The sequence below is a fragment of the Argentina silus genome (genome assembly GCF_951799395.1).
Source record: "Argentina silus genome assembly, chromosome: 7".
In the NCBI taxonomy this organism is placed as follows: Eukaryota; Metazoa; Chordata; class Actinopteri; order Argentiniformes; family Argentinidae; genus Argentina; species Argentina silus.
In genome coordinates, this window is record NC_139661.1 from 8,150,933 (window position 1) to 8,169,299 (window position 18,367).

Sequence of the window (18,367 nt, forward strand, 5' to 3'; positions counted from 1 at the left end):
ATTTATTCAGACAGTGAAAACCATGGTCAAATCAAATCTTTTATTTGCATTGTCTTTTTACAACCGTATGATAGATAAGAATATCAACTTATCATAACAGCTGGTTGCTTTCCCCACAAAACTCTCTCTCACACACACACACAAAAGTAAAGTGATAAAACCAAGAGGAAAAGAAGGGGAAGAACTTATGACTGTTGCTTTGTTACACTGATTTCAGTTATGCTCCAAATAAATCCAATAAAATCAGAGGGACATTGAATACACATTTAAATGTCAAAATAGAATTGGCACAAAATACTTTATTTGTGCAGCAAGCTCATTCAAGAGTTTTGACCACACAGTGTGAAATAAAACAAATGTTATAAATTGGGGTTCATAGTGCCACTAAAACAAGGAGAAAAATTTAATAAATTCACGGAGGAATATGCAGGGTTGCAAGTCCATACTCTATCCATCTCTTCCTTGGTCCATGGGTAACACTGAGTACACCGGGATGTGTGTGTGTGTGTGTGTGTGTGTGTGTAAGAGTGCTCTCCAAAGGTGTTGGTAACATCTTCTCTCTCGATTGCTGTGGAGGTCTTTTCTGAGTATACGAGCAACAGTATAGATTGATCATGTCTGGTTCAGTCCTGTCCCTCACGTGAGGATGGTGTCGTCGATCTCCTCATTGGAGTCTGAAGAGCTGGCAATCTTCTTCAGGGATCGGCGGTGGCATTCCGACATCAGGTCATTGCTAGCAGAATCAAGGATGGCACTAACGCTCTGAAAGCCCAAAAACAATGCAGCACATGATGGGATATTAGTCAATATTAAGTATATCTCCATAATAATACTGTGTGGATGATTACTGTGTGTGTGTGTGTGTTTGTCCCAAGTCTGAGCACTGACCTGCATGGTCTCCTCCCCCTGGCGCAGTCGGAGCAGACTGACGATGGTGTGTTCGCTCTGGGCTCTCACGCTAGTGTTCTTGTCCTTGGTGTTGTCTAGCAGACTCTTCAGCAGAGGCTTGATCATAGCGGGCTCCAGAGAGGGCGTAGCTGGTTCCTTAAACACCCACCACAACACCCGCTCTGACACCAGCCTGATGTCACTGGACTGGTTCTGGAGAGACTGTGGGGGGGGCAGGGAGAGAGGTGAAGTCACTGACATACTCAGTGGCGCACATAACTTTTGTTCATAAGGATTGTTCTAACAAATTATGTTTGTAAGTGTTAAACAAAACATCAATATTTCTGGCATGTGTAAATTAGAGCTGATAAAAAAGCCATCCAAGGATATCAGCTGAAGGAGCACACACTCCTGCGTTACCTTGACAAACTGTGTGATGATGCGCTGTGATATGGCACTTTCTCCTTCTGTTCTGAGCTGATGCCTCATGAGGTAGCCCAGGGCTCTGATCCCACTAGTGGCTATGGGGATCTGGGGGAGAGGACAGAACACAGCAGTATTTCAGACAGGGGAAGGAGAGGCAGGCGGGGCAGGGGCTTGGTGAGCCAATCCTTACACAGCTTGATTGAACAGTGAGAGTAGTTGGCAGTAGCCAATCCGATCTGACCGAATACATTTTCTTACCCTGTCTGCGGTGGCACTGGCCAAGATGGCTTCTGTCACAGTGGCACTGTACTCCTCCACACATAGCTGCTCAGGGGCAGACTTGACCGCAATGGCCAGGGCAAGGCAACGGCCATGACGCACCATCCAGTCCACGCCTGAAATGTCAGCTAAGGAAAGGAAAGGGACGTTTAATAGCTTAGGTAATGTCTTTAACATGGTCGAAATGGAGACAGGGTAAAGTGTGAAAGACTATGAACAAATTAGCTTCTCATGAGTCTAAAATGAAGAGTACTTGTGCTGTATAACACGTACTGTGTATGAGATAGTATGGTGCGACAGTATCTAGGTGCTTACCCAGGACGTGCTGAAGTAACACAGTCCTTAGCTCCTCCTCAGACAGGAAGGCACACAGCTCACCAACACAGCCTGCAGAAGACATGCGAGTAGCATCCTACACACACACACACACACACACACACACACACACGAGATTGTATATGCAGTTGGTTAAAAAGAAGCCCCAAAAAACCTGTTCATCAAACCACATCCTGCCCAGACTGCCGGATGTTAAGTCTGATGAAAGGAGTGCAGCACTCATTCTCTAATAAGACAGCACTCTCTAAGATGACTGAAAAATGAACCAGAATATGACCTTATAACAGATAAGTCAACATTTTTAACAAAATAAAAACTGGGATTTTTCATTGTTAGTCATTGAAGCAACTATCACAGAGCCTTAGGCTACTTCAAAGAATCTCTTGCTTTTACATGCTGCAGTATATCTACTCATACTCATAAGTCATACCTCATCATGTCCCAGCATGCCTAGCAATGTGGTGGTGATGTTCTTGCGGATGGCTGGATCCACTTTTGACCCTGCACCCTGGATGACGAACCGTAAGGCTTGTAGCATGGTCTCCCTGAGAAAGGCCAGAGGACAGAGCAGAGTTTTCTTTGAGAATATATCCAACTGCTGGAGTTGCTGCTCATTCTAGACAGGCATGGAGCTGTGCCTACCTGACTCCAGAGTCCTCAGCAGTGCGGATGGCAGAGAGCTGCTCAGTGAAGAGGGGGTCCACCTTGCTGTGGATGGAGACCAGCTGACCCAGAGCCTCTGCAGCCCGCAGCCTCACCGCCCGGCTGGTGTCCTGCAGAGCCTTCAGGAAGGTGGTCTGGAGCTGTGGCAGGAAGGGCTTCAGGGCTATGCCCACCTGGAGGGGACAGGGGAACAGGGTCAGGGCCACAGATAGACACCAACCATCAACCTCTAGCAGGGACCTACAGAGGCCCGGTCAACAGTGGATCCACTCAACAACAGCACTGACCTTGGCCAGCAACAGGGTGAGTGTCTCCAGCAGAGCGGTCTTCACAGTCCATGCAAAGCGGTCACCCAGGATACGGATGAGCGGTCCTGTGATGTTGACCACAGATGGTCTGAGAGCCTCGGGCGAGGTCAGCTTGATGACTCCACCCAGGGCTCGTGCGGCCTCCTCCTTCTGCTCCGGGCTGCCTGTCAACACCCCCTCCCTCAGCACAGGCAGGATGCAGGTCACACCCTGAGAAAGAGGAGAGAGATGGAGAGGGGGAGATGAGTGGAGGTTTGAACGTGACCCTTGTAGACATTTTAGATCTGAACGCTTCAGGAGGACAGGCCTTACCTTCTTGGGCAGACAGAACCCAGGCAGGGTCTCACCCTTGACCTCTGCAGCGACTGAGCGGATGTCTCTGTGCAGGTCATCAATCAGAGCCAGCTGGCTGCCAGCGTCCAGTTTCTACACGCACAAAGAAGGATACATTCAGTACTCCCTCACACACAAATGTGACGTAAATAACCACTGGGCATAGATAACCTCTGCACTACACCACAGCCACTGGGAATGAGTTTGTGTCAGTGTGGTGGTGGTGCTAACCTTGGTGATGGAGTTGATGGTGTCCCAGCTCTGGACCAGGACCTCAGGGTTGGAGTCGTTGAGGAGGCGGATGAGGCCGGACAGCAGGTTGCGTGTGTGGACGCTGTAGTCCAGGCGCGTGCGGGCGAAGTAGGCGTTGAGGATGGTGACAGAAGCCTGTCTGACGCCAGGGTCTGTCCCCCGCGTGGCATCCAGCAGGTCATCTATGATGATGCGCTGGCCCACCTCATCCTCCACTGACAGGATCATTGTCTGGCAGTTGCACAGCTCCTGGAGGGGGACAACAGTGCTTATATGAGCCTTGACACATAAGAGCTCTTATTTATAAGAGGGTCTGCATTGCTAAAAGGGTCTGCATTTTCTGCTGTATCATTCCACAACCCCATGAAAAGTAATAGTATGATTGCAAAGCTAAAGCTTTGCAGCCATCATAGAGAATGTTGTGGTTACCTGTGTTCCTTCCTCAGTGCCCAGCTTGTCTTTGAGAGAGGAGAGCAGGGCGGGCAGGATGACCCCCAGGTGGCGTGTGAGAGCATCTCCAGCCACAGCAGACAGGAAGGCCAGCACACGTGTGTTCACTGGAGGGGCCGTCAGCTATGAGAAGGAGCGGGGGACAGCAATCAGTACACAGTCACACAGAATTACACTCACCAAACACTTTATTAGGAACACTATACTAATACTGGGTAGGGCCTCCCTTTGCTCTCAAAACAGCCTCAATTCTTCGTGCCATTGATTCCACAAGATGTTGGAAACATTCTTTTGAGATTCTGGTCCATGATGACATGATTGCATCACACAATTCTGCAGATTTTTCAGGTGCACTTTCCAGCTGTGAATCTCCTGTTCTACCACATTCCAAATGTGTTCTATTGGATTCAGATCCAGTGACTGGGAAGGCCACTGAAGAACACTGAACTCATTGTCATGTTCATGAAACCAGTTTGAGACAACTTTTGCTTTATGACATGGTGCATTATCATGTTGGAAGTAGCCATTAGATGATGGGTAAATTGTGGCCATGAAGGGATGCACATGGTCAGCAACAATACTCAAATAGGCTGTAGCATTCAAGCGATGATTGATATTAACGGGCCCAAAGTGTGCCAAGAAAACATTCCCCACACCATTACACCACCTCCACCATGAGAAGGTGTACAGGTGTTCCTAATAGTGTTCGGTGAGTGTATACACAAAACAGATGTTCAGACATGTATGGACAGCTCACCTTGGGCACCAGGTAAGGCAGCACAGAGCGACTCTTCACTGCCATCACCTGTTTCAGGCCATCCAGGGCAAACTCAGAAGTCTCCTCATCATCCTGGTAAGAGAGTCATATTAACATTGATACTCTATTTCACAGCTAGTCCTCTCCACAATAGCTTTAGTATTGCTGTACTGCATGTAAGGATACAAACACATTTTAGTGGTGAAGTGGATTTGTGTGGGAGTGCAAGTATGTGTGTGTGGGTGTGCACACGCATATCTCACCAGCTGCTTGAGCAGGGCAGGCAGGATGTCGTCCAATGCTTGGTGACCGATGGTGGCGTGGAGCTGCTCAAAGGTTTTGGCTGCAGCCTCACGTACCTCTTCCAGAGGGTCACAGAGAGCCTTCCTCACCGTGGGAACCAAGGACTCTGAGAACACCAGCACCTGGACACAAAACACACACACTTCACCATAATGCTCTACCATAACAGGCTCACAATCCAAACACATTGAAGGAGAAATTAGTGAACATATTACAACAGCATTTAGTGACTGACCGCATCCCTGCTGGTGGATTTCATGATCTCGCTGAGGCCAATGCACACGCCCTGTCTCTCGTCACTCTTCTCTGAGCGCAAACTCTCCTCCAGGATGGGAATGATCTCTGGTAGGATCTTCTCTCCCAGCTTCCTCACCAGGTCTCCAAGTGTCCGGGCAGCGATCTACAACCACACACCCATACATTGAGTCAACGTTGTATTTCACATGGATATGCACTGCACAAGAATTGGAGTTATCTGAGACATTGTGCCACCAATGTCCATGTAAACAGAGTTGAACTAAGCAAGTGTGAGAGCTGGGTGGTTGTGAGAGAGCAGACGTATGGAGCAGTACCGTTCTTTTGTCAGGGCAGGTGGAGGCCAGGAAGCCCAGGAGCAGGGTAAAGAGGGTGGGCAGGATCTCTCGCAGGGTGCGGGGAGTGTTGGACACCACGATCTTCCACACGTGGAGGGAGGCTTGTCGCACCACCAGCTGGGTGTCTGAGCGGCCCATGTAGAGGCCAGAGAGGACCCGGTTACGGCGTTCCGCACCCAGGGCCCCAATGATCGCCTGTGGGAGACAAGAGCTTAGCACCAACACTACATCCATTCAACAGTCTACATCTATCATTTGGAAATCTGCCATAATAATACATTGACAACTAAATTACCTATAGAGTAGTGAATATCATACAAAGGCCAGGCAAAATACAATACCTTGTTGGACTGTGCTGTTCCAAAGTTGTCATCCTCGGAGGCGGTCTCTGTGGTCATCTTGCCTGTAACTCCAGAGATGTGGAAGAGCAGGTCTCCCAACAGCTGCACTGAGCTGAACCTGTGGACCAGCAAAAACATGTCACGGTTGACTATCACTGACGTAAAGCATTGCACACTCTGCTCCGGTTTCCCAGACACAGATTAAGCCTAGTCCTGGACTAAATAACATTGTGTTTGTGTGTTCATGTCTAACCTGATCCTCCACAGGTCGTCAAACAGGCCCTGTTCCAGCTCAGGCAGCAGCAGAGCGATGGCAGTCTCAGCGTACATGCTGATGATGCGCTGGCCAGCCCGCAGTGCAGTGTCCCTCACATACTCATTCTCATCAGCAAGAGCCTGAAACACACAGGAGAGAAGGAGATTGGTCAGTACTACTCGACAGAAAGAGAGAGATGGTGAGAAAGAAAGAGTCATTTGAGAGCACCACAGTGTGGGATAAGACAGCTCCATACCTTGAGGATGCAAGGAATGATGGGGCCAACGTAGGGGGTGAACCTTTCTCCGAAGGTAAGTGGCAGGTAGATGAACATCATGATGTAACCATCTCGGACGTGGGAGGCAATGTCCACCTTGCAGGCCGTTGCTACCACGTCTGGCATCAGCTTGTCCAGCTTCTCCACTCCCAGTCCAGCCATCACCTCAGCCAGACCTGGGGAGAGGATAGGGGGGGCAGCTCAGTCACTACTACATACATGATGGCATGTAGGGGACCTGAGTCCCATCACTGATAAAATCAGTGCAACTTCTACAGATTCTACTGCTTTTGTGTTCTGCCCTCTGCTGGTAGGAGGGTGAAGGACAGGCAGGAGAAGGACCAACCTTGGGCAGCTCCAGAGCGGTCCACAGAGCTCTGCTCAGACGCCAGGGTCTCCATGAGCCAGGGCAGCAGGTCATCGAAGGCAGACTCTCCCATCCCCTTCACCATGGCACCCAGGGCCTTGGCTGAGACTGTACGCACCTTTGGAGAGGAGAGGATGGGTTAGCACGGGGAAACCAAACCACAGTGACATGTTTGCTGTGTAGCTGAATCATGACACACACCTCCGGCACTGGGTCCAGCAGAGAGGCCTTGAGTCCAGGGATGACACTGGGAAGGTATGGGGACAGGTCCTGGAACACAAAGACACATAAGAAACCATGAGAAACATACAGGTCCATCATACATACACAAGCATTTGAGAAGATCAACATTGACAACAATGTAACTGAGTGGCAGTGGTGCTGCGTACCTTCTGGTCGGTGAGGGAATACATGTTGCCGATGATCTGGGCGGCCATCTTGCGAGTGTCGGTGGAGCGGTCCTGGAAGGCCCTCTGGACGATGGGCATGATAAGGGCCAGGGAGGGGGCGTCGATGAAATGGACAAACTTGGTGTCCAGCAGAGTCTGCAGGCAGTGGTGGGTCCTACGGGACGGGTCAGTGAGGGCATCCAGCAAGATGGGGGTTATGGCTGAGAGGAGAAAAGAAGCACTGTTAAGAGTCTATAACAAATACAAATCTGTGCTTAATCCTGCAAGTGTCTCATCTTACTTAATTGGTTGCTTCCTGCTCTAAGCCAATTCCCTATTTCTACAGCCATATCTCTGATCTTACCCAGGATCTCAGGATTTCGGATGACAGAGCCAATCTGCCTGAGGGCCTGCTGGCCAGCCTTCTGCACTTTAACGTGGGAGTCAGTCAGCACCTCTGTCAGCTTGGGCACGATGCTGGGTAGGCAGGACGACAGCTGCTTAGGGGCACAGAAAGCCATGGCACCCAGGAGCTCCACAGAACCTGGAGCGAGAGAGAGAGAGAGAGAGAGTGTAGAGGAGGGAGGACATGATATGGGGAGGTGGATTAATATTGGGAGCAACCTACAGAAATAAGGCTGATTCCTGAATGGTGAAGTCCTCAGTGTGGGGCAGCTTTCTAAAAGGCCCATGATGTAGTGGTCCCTCACCTGCTTTGGTCCTCCAAGACTCCTCCTCCAGAGCCACCAACAGGGAGGGCAGCACCAGCTTCACCCCGTGAGCACTCAGGTTCCTCATCACCGCCTTGGCACAGTCATCTGCTGCCTGGGGAAGTGAGTGCAGGGACGTTAAACAGACCAGCAGGTGGTTACACGTCAAAGAATGGGAGTGAATGGAATATAAGAGAAGGATGAGGTGAGAGGGGGGGATAAGAATGGAATGAGAGAAAATAGAGGGATATGAAATGTCACTGTACCTCTCTGACATACTGGTTCCCGTCCCCGAAGCAGAGCAGGAGGTGGGGCAGGACATGGACCACATAGGGCTCAAACAGCTTCCCCAGCATGTTACACAGCATCTCAAAGGCAAACAGGGAACCTGAGGAGAGGCAGATCAATAGCTGTTAAAATGCCGCACCACATTTAGCACAGGAACAAAAACAAAACCATGGCCTTGAAGCAGGGTTTACCAACTGACTAGGTGTCACTTACCCTCTCTGCGTCTGAAGTTCTTCTTATCTTGGATGGCGTCAGTCAGTGTGGCCATGATTTCCTGCTGCTTGAGGGCCAGGATGCCCAGGCCTTTGACCAGGCCAGCCAGGCCATAGGCTGCTCCCTTCCTCTCAGCATACTTATCACTCTCCAGCAGCAGCTGCAGAAGGTTACGCACTATCCCTGCAGCATCCTCCTTGATGGCAGGGACCAGGGGGGGCAGGCAGCTGGCCACAGACTCCTGGACCTGAAGGACAATATTAACACAATATTAACACCTCAGTGACGCCTTCAGCACGGCTGAGGCTAATGCCACAGATACATGGATAACCACTTAAAATGTAGAGACAATAACAATACAAGGGTTTCAAGGACTGATATATAGAATGGAAGAGTTGGTGGAGATTGTACAGTACCTGTTGTGATGGTGTGGAGAGCGCTGTGATGAGCTTGGCCACAATGGGTTTGACCTTGGGGTCACTTTTGTCCAGATGTTTGGCCAGAGACCCCATAAGGATGACCACACTCTGGCGTACAGAGTCATAGCTGGCGTCCTGGGGGGCGTTCTTGAGGAACTCCTCAAACACGGGCAGCAGGGAAGTAACATTGTCCTGCAACACAACACAGAGCACAGGCCAGTCAATCACAATAAAGATACACTGCATAATGTTAGAAGAGGTCAGTCAAGAGAAGAGCAATCAGGTCTAGAGGGTGGATCAATCTGGTTGTATGGGGGCGCTAATAATGAACACATAGGAGTGGGAGGTTGTGAGCTGCAGTGTTTCATACCTTTCCGTGTGTGTTGAGGCCGGAGAGTGCAGCGTCCAGCATGCAGCGTCGCACCTCTGCGTGGCGGTCATTCAGAGCATCAGGGACAAAGAACAAGAAGAGAGGGGTGACCTGGGGTTCATCTAGGTACTGGGAGAGCTTGTTCAGAGCCAGGGCGATTCCACACCTGCAGAGAGAGACAGACAATTACACACCAGCTTGTCCAAAGTACAGGCAAAAATCATCTCCAATAGGAATGAGTTGGATATTGCAAGGGTTGACACTAATCCAGTGTCAAACATTCCATTTTACTAACTGTACACTCTTAATAGACCATTGAATAAACTTTCAGTTTCAGTAGAGAATGGCAGTGGCTTCTCTTACCTGGCCTCCCATTGATCAGGTGGCTGTTCAGAGATGACTCGTCCTAAAGCGTCCAGGACAGGAGGGGGCCTCTGTTAAAAAAATTAAAAAAACACAACACTATCTTACAATGACTGTGGTGGTTCTCTTTTCCAACTTTACACAACTCCTAATTCCAAGCAGGGATTGAGAGGTATTCCTGAGCTGGCCCAGGGAGGGAGACTCACGTAGAGTTTCTCGTGATAGAGCTCAGTGAGCTGGCCCAGGACAGTGGGGGACTGGTCGCGGTACTCAGACACGGCGCTGGACAGAGCCTCAGCTCCAGCCGTGCGCACAGCCTCCTCATGGTGGGTGACATCTCCGATGAGCAGAGAGCAGAGCTCAGGGACCAGCTCCAGACACAAGGACTCCCACAGCCTGGGGACACAGGGGAGAGGAGAGAGGCATATGCTCAGTCACTGCAGCAAAGCCACAGGGGAGGAGAGCTACAGTAAGTGCATAATAGTCACTCTAAAGAGGCCAGATATTACACCCCCCAAGCCAAGCTTTTGTGAAGCGAGGGTATAATATGATGTTTTGCTAGGACATGAGATAGCTACTCACTTCTCAGCCAGTGCTCTGCCCTCCTCCTCCACATCAAACCTGGAAACCCACAGGCGGCGTAATACACTCAGCCCACTGGCATCAGAACTTTCTGTAGGCAGGGCCAGCTCCATCTCCAACAGGCCCTGGGCAGATGGTGAGATGGTAGATTAACACACAAACATGCACGAACACGCACACACAGTCTGTTGTACATGGCAGGTTTGGTGCTCACCCTGAGGGCAGCGTCGCGCACGGAGAAGCAAGGGGAAAGCAGAGCTTCCAGAAGGACGTCTATCTCCGCCTGCTCAGCCAGAGCACAGCCTTTTCCTCCACCTGCACTGCCACACACTGCTGTCAGACACTGAGCCGCCAGCACCTGAAACACAAAACACACAAGCACAGAGGTCAACACTCATATAGGTGACACAATTTGTCCGTTTTATTGGTAAGCATTTCCCTGAGAAGACACAAACGTACAGGAATGTACTGTATGCATGTAGTCTGTGTACCTGTAGTCTGGGGGCTGCAGTGGAGATCACCCTGGTCAGGAGCAGCAGCATGGTGACACGTGGGAGCAGCTCAGGGCCAAGCTGAGAGACAACGACACACTCATCAGCTATACAATACATTAAGTTATTAACTCTACAACAGCCATCAGCTAAAGAGGAAAGAGAAGGACAGTAGAATAGATTGAAGGGAGAGCCCATTTCATTCACCAGAGTGTCTTTCAGGACAGAGTGGCACATGTGTGAAAAGACTGCCTGACAGACAGATGGACACCCTTACCTCATCGATGAGTGTGTCTGGGTTGTCACTGGCAGAGCGGAGTTCAGCGTGCTCATTGATGACCTGCAGAGCGCGAACCTGCATGGCCTCTGTGTCCTCAGCGTTGCCGGAGGACTCCCTGAGCACGATGTTGAGCAGGGGGAAACAGAAGGAGAAGGCTGGGGCAGAGAAGGGAACCATGCCTAAAAAAAGGGAGAGAACATTAGGCCAAAACATTCTACTCATTGTAGGGTTGTATGTGACAGTGTACGTCTGGTCTCTGCGTAGGATGTATACTGCGTGTACTGTATATGGGGGTCTTTACCAGTCTTGCTGTCTCTTTGAGGGACAGTGTGTGTGTGCAGCAGCAGAACAGTGCGCTGGGTGGCGGTGTCTAAATCCTCCTCTCCCCACGCCTTGTCCAGATCACACTCAGGTTTCAGCAGCCGCAGGGTCACCTGACCCACCAGCACAGCTGTAGATGAGGGGGAGAAGAGTATAAGTAGAGGATACAGGGAGATGATGACAGATGGCTGTGGTGCGGTCAGTGAATGAAGGAAAAGGGGAGGGTAGAATGTAAGCGTCAGTCTCTTTACCCAAGTTTTGAAGATCCTTGGGCATCAGGCAGGCGCCTATGTCCAGGAAGGCAGATTGCACACGTGGGGCGGCCAGGGGGGATTGCAGAAGAGGCAGTAAGACCTGGAGGATCTCAGGGAGCTGCCAGGAGAGGTGCAGGGATCTCTCGATCAACACTGCCTCCAGCAGGCCCATGGCACACTGCAGCTCCATGTCCAACTGTCAGTGATCAGTCAAGAGTCAATAACCGGTCAAATGACACGATTCAACGTTTCAGAAATCTGAGAATTTGAGATGGGAATCTGGCCATTGACATACCCCTTGAAGTCTCTTGCGAATGCTGGCTTCTTTCTCAAGCTGGCTTTGCATCATCTCCTTCTGCTTGCTGGTCAGCTGCACCTCGTCTTTGATGCCTTTCTTCTTTTTGATCTCCTAAAAGCGATGACAACACAGATGACGGGTAAGGGATTACCACCACCATGATAACTCCACTTTATTATGTCATGATTCCATGATAAACCCACCTCTTGAAGCTCCAGCTCAATGATCTGCTCCTTAAAGGAGTAGGCCTTGTTCTCTCTCTTCAGGTTGCCTTTCTTAGTGCTCTCCTGCTGGGCACTGCACAGGACGGACGGATGGTAAGAAGGGAGATATTAGTGAAATGACTCAATAACACTGACATGAGCAAGAAATACACATGGAGTGGATCAATATACTTGCTGTATATACTTGCTCAAGCTATAGTGATAAACCCCTTTGTAATACACAGTGAGGTGGAGCTGTACCTCTGGATGATGCTCTTATCGTAGAGCTCTCCGTCGGGGGTGAGCATGATGGCGTACTCCTCCCGGGTGACCTGTCGCAGCCCTGGGTTGGACAGCCACTGGTTCACACGCTCCATCACCTGCGGGAGCAGCTTAGCGGGGGAGAGACTGGACAGGGCACCGACTGCATTCCTCACCGCCTGACAGAGCACATGACAACCAACCCATCACACAACCAATCAGAGTACAGGACATGACAGACCACTTATCTTAAATCACACAGGTTTGCAAGTGTGAGAGTGTCATTTTATGATATGAAGATGTCCATGTGTGTTTGATTCTCTGACCTGATTGTCAGCATTGGCCTCCAGTAGGCGTGGCAGAATGCTCTCCATGTTCTTGTCTATGAACTCAACAGCATTGATCTTCATGGCGCACAGCAGGTGTGGCCAGAGCCCAGGCCGTGCTGCAACTATACCGGATGAGAAGGGAGGAGGTGGAGAAGAGAGGGAAGAGAGGGAGGACAGAAGACAGAGAGGAGAGAGTTAGCACAGTGAAAGAATATGTGATCCAAGTATAAAAATGACAGCTTGCAGTGTGAAACACGCTGTAGTAGGCAGACCTATGGATGGATGGTGCGTAACGATGAGGATTTCCATGGCCATTTTGTTGGCCTCAGCAGGGTCATTCCACTGGCCTGCCGCAGAGCACACCACACACAGCGCCTGCATCAGGACACGAGGAGGACTGTAGGTACGACCCACTTCTGACAACTCCCCTGTCTCTGTCTGCAGCGCCTCCTGAGGCAACACCTAGGGACAGACAACATCATATAAGAATAGTCAATAACAATTTGCAAATATGCAAAAAGAAAAAAAAACAATCAAATCATCTTCATAGTCAAATATTCATACTTGGTGTTTGTTGATGACTACTCTAAGTTCTCCCAGAAGGCTGTGGGCCAGGCCAGAGCCGCCGAGAGAGGAGAGCAGCTTCTTCATGGTCTGCTGTGCCCGCTTCCGCACACGCCAACAACGAGAGAGCAGCACGGCCACTGCAGCACGGTGGTACATCCTAACAGAAGAAAAAAGTGACGAGGCAACCGTTAAAGAAGCACGACAGAGAGGAAAACATCTAAATGGCGATGAGAATTTGCAGACTTACTAACACAGTAAGGTTTACTCATAAAGTAAGATCATGCTGTAGGAATAAATATGTGTTACAGCAGAGCCACTCACTGTGATTTGCCATTGGTGAGTCTGTGGGAGTGGTCCAGGAAGAGTCTCTCACACAGCAGCAGGACTGTGCATAGGGCTGGGGTAAGAGAGGAGGGAATTTAATATTAAAGATCTGTCCATGTCTTCAAACATGTTTCACTGATCTTGTATTACATAAATGTCTAAGTACTGTTAAGCCTCACCATCCTCAGTGGCCTGGGAGAGGAACTTCTCGGTGGTGAATAAAGGCTTTTTCTCATCCAGGATCAGGTTCCAGAACCCTGCCAACTTGGCCTCTGCAGCAAAGACAAACACACCCCCAAGGGTCAACACCATTCCTTATGCATGCATTTCTCCTGTCCTGACCCCAAACAGTCTCCAAACTAAGGAGCAAGGACCAACTTCATTCAACGACCAATCAGGGCAGGGGATCTCAATGCATCTGATAAAACAGTGGGGTCACCATGACGCCAGTCTCACCTGTCTGTGTCTCCAGCAGAGACAGTCGGCTCAGGAGAACGGACGCGGCCACACCCTCGGTGAGGAGGGCATGCTGGGAGTTCTGGGCTGCAGCCTTCTCCACTGTCTGGAGGAGGAGGGGCACGAGCACAGACGCCTGTGCCAGAGTGTCACCTAGAAAGGGGAGAGACGGAACAGGGCATGACACTATGTCTCCTGCTTTCTTTAAGTCATATGCAGGTACGTGTGTTACTCAAGTTAAAAAAAAAGAAAAAAAGAAAAGAAAAAACACCCCCACACGTTATGGCTGACTGACCTTTGAAAGCCCCCAGCATGGCCTGCAGGTATGCATGGCGGACAAGGGAGGTGGAGATCTTGAGGGTGAAGGCCTTCTTCAGCCAGTCAAGCAGAGCAGTGGGGACCTCCACTGTGAGCCGGCCACTCCACTGAGACAGCACTGACACGGCATGCACCAGGGTCCCCTCGTGGACTGACAAAAGAGAAACCCAACATGAGAACGTAGCTACATGGATGAAGGGAATGAGCAAGGAGGAGGGATAGAGAGAACTTTTTTTTTTTTTTTTCTTACCTTCTTGCTGCAGGTAAGGGATGAAAAGCACAGCGACAGCAGAGCTGAGACTTTGGCTGGAGGTGCCTGACACGGCGTGATGGCTGCAGCTACCGATCCCTGCATAGGTCAAGACAAAAATAAGTCTAAATGGGAAGACGAGCCAACACCTTCCTGTCTGCTAGACTGTACACTGCGAGTCATGAGTGTTGACCACACAAACTATCCCCTGCGTTAATATGAGAAGACAGTGATGAGAGCACCAAGTTACCAAGTGGTTTATGACGTTGTTTATTATATTATTATTACAAGTTACCTGACAGCACGCTCATCTTCTGGGCGATCACTGTGAGCTTCCCCTCTGACCCTGCAAACACAAAGTTCTGTCAGTCCAGCACAGGGTGCAGAGATGTTGCACTGTACATTACATTCACATTGAGGTTTTGTGCAATATTTATACTTGGCTAGTTTTTGAATACTCTTGAATACAGCAACACATTGAGTCCAACACACATTTCCTTTGGTGAAGTTATTTATTCTTACCTCCCAGGATGCTGAATAGGTGGGTGACGACATCCTGCACGGCGCTGGGGTCACTGCACTGCTGGGCCAGGTTCTGCATGGCCTGGACTGCCTGGTCCATCAGCTGAGGGTTATTGGCCTTCAGCTGGCCTGCACGGCAAGAGCATAGCCTGATGACACACACATACACACACCCACACAGCTAAATGTTTTCCACATCTATAAAGGTCACTTACTTGCAATGCCCTTTCCAATATCCATGGCATATTGACTAAGGTCAAGGGTCACTGAGGACAGTAGGCAGGAAACGGCTGCGGGAGATAGGAAAGGACATAGTCAGTACACCTTATACACAACCGCTTTGAATACAGACAAGGACAGGAGTTGCGTGAGTATAGAATTTGCAAGTATATACTATGGAGAGAGTGTGATTACACACAAACACAAGAGCCCCAATTTGACACAGAAAGCGTCCGAGAGTGAAATCAGACCATAATCCTCCCAATACAATAGCTCCTCTACTCACTTGGCATGGCGTTCTCTGGACTGCGGAGCATGGCCTTCTGCAGGGCCGGCAGCAGCAACTCTTTGAACTCAGAGTGGGACACATGGCGTAGCAGGGAACCACACTTGTCCTGCAGGGGGGCCAAATACAAACTTACACAGAGAATACATCTTCTGCAACAACAAAAAAATAGGAAACACCCAAAAGCTACCCTGCTTCACAATACACATAATATAACCCCAAGCCCTCTCTTTAATTCGTTAACATTAATTTCTCAATATTGAACCAACCCCAGCTCTACTCACCAGTATGTGTTGATGGGGTCTACTCTTGCTCATAAGGACTGACTTCACATACAGGTCTAGGAGGGCACTCTGAAAACAGCATACACACTTGGTTACAATCATATAGATGATAAAAACATTCAGACAAATTCATTCATCTGATAGGATGAAATCCACTGACAGACTCACCTTATGCTTTTCTATGGTGGCAATGTCTTTCTGGGCTGTGCAGAAGTCCAGACACACCCCCAGCAGAGCCATTGAGCTGGGGTTCTGATCCAGACTCAACAGGGTGCTGATAAAGTGATCTGCCAGTCCAGGGTTCTAGTGAAAAGAACAAAGTAGCATTCTTAATCACAGCACACAACAAAGTGCTGATACACTTCACTAGAGTGCCACAGTGTAGCAGACCATCACACCTATTCCCTTAGCAAAACTCAAATAAGTGACCCCTACTCTAAAACCTCACCTCTTTCCAAAGGAGGCACAATTTCTTCAGGGTTGACTTCAGGGCTGTTGCTGGAGCTCCACCCACCACCTCAGACAGCAACAGACTCTGAACCTCTATCTGTTGGATAAAGAGAGAGGGGCATTGCAGGCAAATGTAGTAAATCACAAAGGAAAATAGGGTGGAATTTACAAAAGGAAAAAATATTTTGTTTACCACATCACCAATGGTGTGGAACTAGAAAGCATTCATAATTAAAAGAATGACTTCTTTCACTTACCAGTTTCTTCCAGAGAGGACCCTCTCTTTTCTCTGGAGCAGAGAACACAGTGCGTACCAGCAGGCAGGTCCAGGCCATCCCGGTGAAGGCAGCAGAGCCTGTGCTCTTACTGACAACATACAGCAGAAAATGGACATAAAGTGAAGAGAAGCAGATCTTTGGTACTTAATGAATGAGGTTTTTTAAGTATACAATTTAAAAAACTGAAATTCAAACATGTTGTCCAACAATATTAGAAAACGGTACATGTGCATATACAGCAGTCTGTATATTTGCTCTCTTCTTATCCCTATGGCCTACCTGGGCGACCCATTCTTGCTGATAACTCCACTGTTGAGCAGGCAGTGGAGAAGGCTGCTTGCTAGGATGTCAGGCTGAGACTCGGCCAACAGGCCAATGACAGACATAAGGGCTCGTCGAGAGGCAGCATCCCTGAAAGAGTGCATGTATGCTTTCATCTTAGCTCTCAACAATACCAACATGTCCCAAAGCATACCTGGGGAATGCTGAGAAGCAGTACACCACAAGCTAGTTAGTGTGGGATGAAGTAGTATCCCAGCAGACACAATAATCTGAGGAAAATGGATAGTAACAATAGCAGCTAAAGTCGGAGTTAGTTGAATTAGTACAAAGTGTAGTAACTGTAGATGGGTAGTGAAGTGAGGAGATGAGTCATGCAGGAAGAAACAGATGGCACCTACCTATATCTGTATGGAGTGAGGCAGAAGAGCTTGCACAGTCCTTTGACTGCTGGCTCTGGTAGTTCTGTAAGGAGACATATTCAGTACCATTAATTCGTTTTTACTGACAAATTGAATACACCTTTAATAGTTAAGTTGCTATTGTTGCATATACTTGACTGACACTGATTAATATCTGATCAAAACACTTAGCCTAACAGTTGAGGCCTCTGTCTACTTACCTTTGCCATTTAAACTTTGCTTCAACTCCCCAAGAACCTCCTTACGCTCCTTCACACTGGCTGTGGTCACTTTCACAGCAAATTTCTTCAGTGAATCTGAAACCTTGTGTAACACAGACATCCATAATAAAAGACAGCCATGTCATAATATTTGTAGTGAATTACATTATCACTCTTTTAGACATTAATCCAGATTAGACATGAAATCTGCTCTGAATGGCATCAGTTTGATGAGACAGAAAACCAAACAGCAGATTGCTGGACGGTGTACATAGCTAACATTTAAAGGGAAGGTAGTTGGTATATGGCAAAACAGAAAATGGTACAAGCACGTTTTCCAATCAAGTTAAATACCTCTTGGCTTGCCAACAAATACCAACATCATGTGGTGTTAGTATCACTAGCACTAATAGAGGTAGTTAAATTTGGCTTGTTAAAAACTCGGCCATCTTACTGTTGACAACGCATGTTGCGATATGTGTGCGTGAGAAACTATACTAACAAGTCAACTGCTAGCAATGTAAAAGGTTTTACGTAGTTATCTACTCTCTTATCCCATCGAACGCGAACATTATCGGTATTCTCTTCGTCTGAGATGTGAGAAAGTTACTAGCTATCGTAGCTACCAGGCTAGCTGGCTATGTGTCTACTATCGATATTATTAGTGAATCATAAAGTCAGTCATATTCAGAGCATCATCATTCATATAATAACTTATGTATTAACAATGGTTTGTAGACAGAATGATCCAAGAGGGTTGAGCACCATTTTACACATCAGCGAAACAAACCTGCGTGTCGGCTGCCATCTTGCCGGTCTCGATCTAGGAAGAATTTTAGGCTGCTACGTCCGGGTCATGACACGCCTGTTCACCACGTGTGCAGTGTAGTCAAAGACCAGTATCCCTCTAGT

The 18,367-nt window shown here is 48.8% G+C and overlaps 1 protein-coding gene across 1 annotated transcript; it reads right to left on the reverse strand.

The window, feature by feature from the left end:
• Nucleotides 1-21: 21 nt before the first annotated feature.
• On the reverse strand, nt 22-18,263 carry gcn1 (GCN1 activator of EIF2AK4; the record flags this gene model as incomplete). The annotated part of the gene is made up of 58 exons (XM_083673282.1): nt 22-762; nt 889-1,110; nt 1,309-1,419; nt 1,573-1,721; nt 1,909-2,005; nt 2,360-2,474; nt 2,572-2,765; nt 2,880-3,110; nt 3,213-3,326; nt 3,465-3,734; nt 3,915-4,058; nt 4,693-4,785; nt 4,956-5,117; nt 5,231-5,395; nt 5,568-5,783; nt 5,930-6,047; nt 6,183-6,325; nt 6,442-6,638; nt 6,809-6,947; nt 7,031-7,099; nt 7,219-7,439; nt 7,583-7,762; nt 7,929-8,043; nt 8,195-8,316; nt 8,430-8,676; nt 8,846-9,040; nt 9,219-9,384; nt 9,582-9,652; nt 9,788-9,977; nt 10,164-10,288; nt 10,378-10,521; nt 10,655-10,735; nt 10,932-11,113; nt 11,236-11,385; nt 11,507-11,705; nt 11,805-11,918; nt 12,011-12,104; nt 12,272-12,450; nt 12,598-12,722; nt 12,873-13,062; nt 13,165-13,324; nt 13,489-13,564; nt 13,671-13,763; nt 13,948-14,100; nt 14,243-14,416; nt 14,516-14,614; nt 14,811-14,861; nt 15,038-15,166; nt 15,253-15,327; nt 15,543-15,651; nt 15,827-15,895; nt 15,995-16,129; nt 16,275-16,373; nt 16,534-16,642; nt 16,834-16,965; nt 17,235-17,298; nt 17,456-17,558; nt 18,246-18,263. The coding sequence occupies 58 exons, from the start codon at nt 18,261-18,263 to the stop codon at nt 637-639; spliced, it is 8,013 nt and encodes a 2,670-aa protein (XP_083529408.1). The 3' UTR covers nt 22-636.
• Between the last annotated feature and the right edge of the window lie 104 nt (nt 18,264-18,367).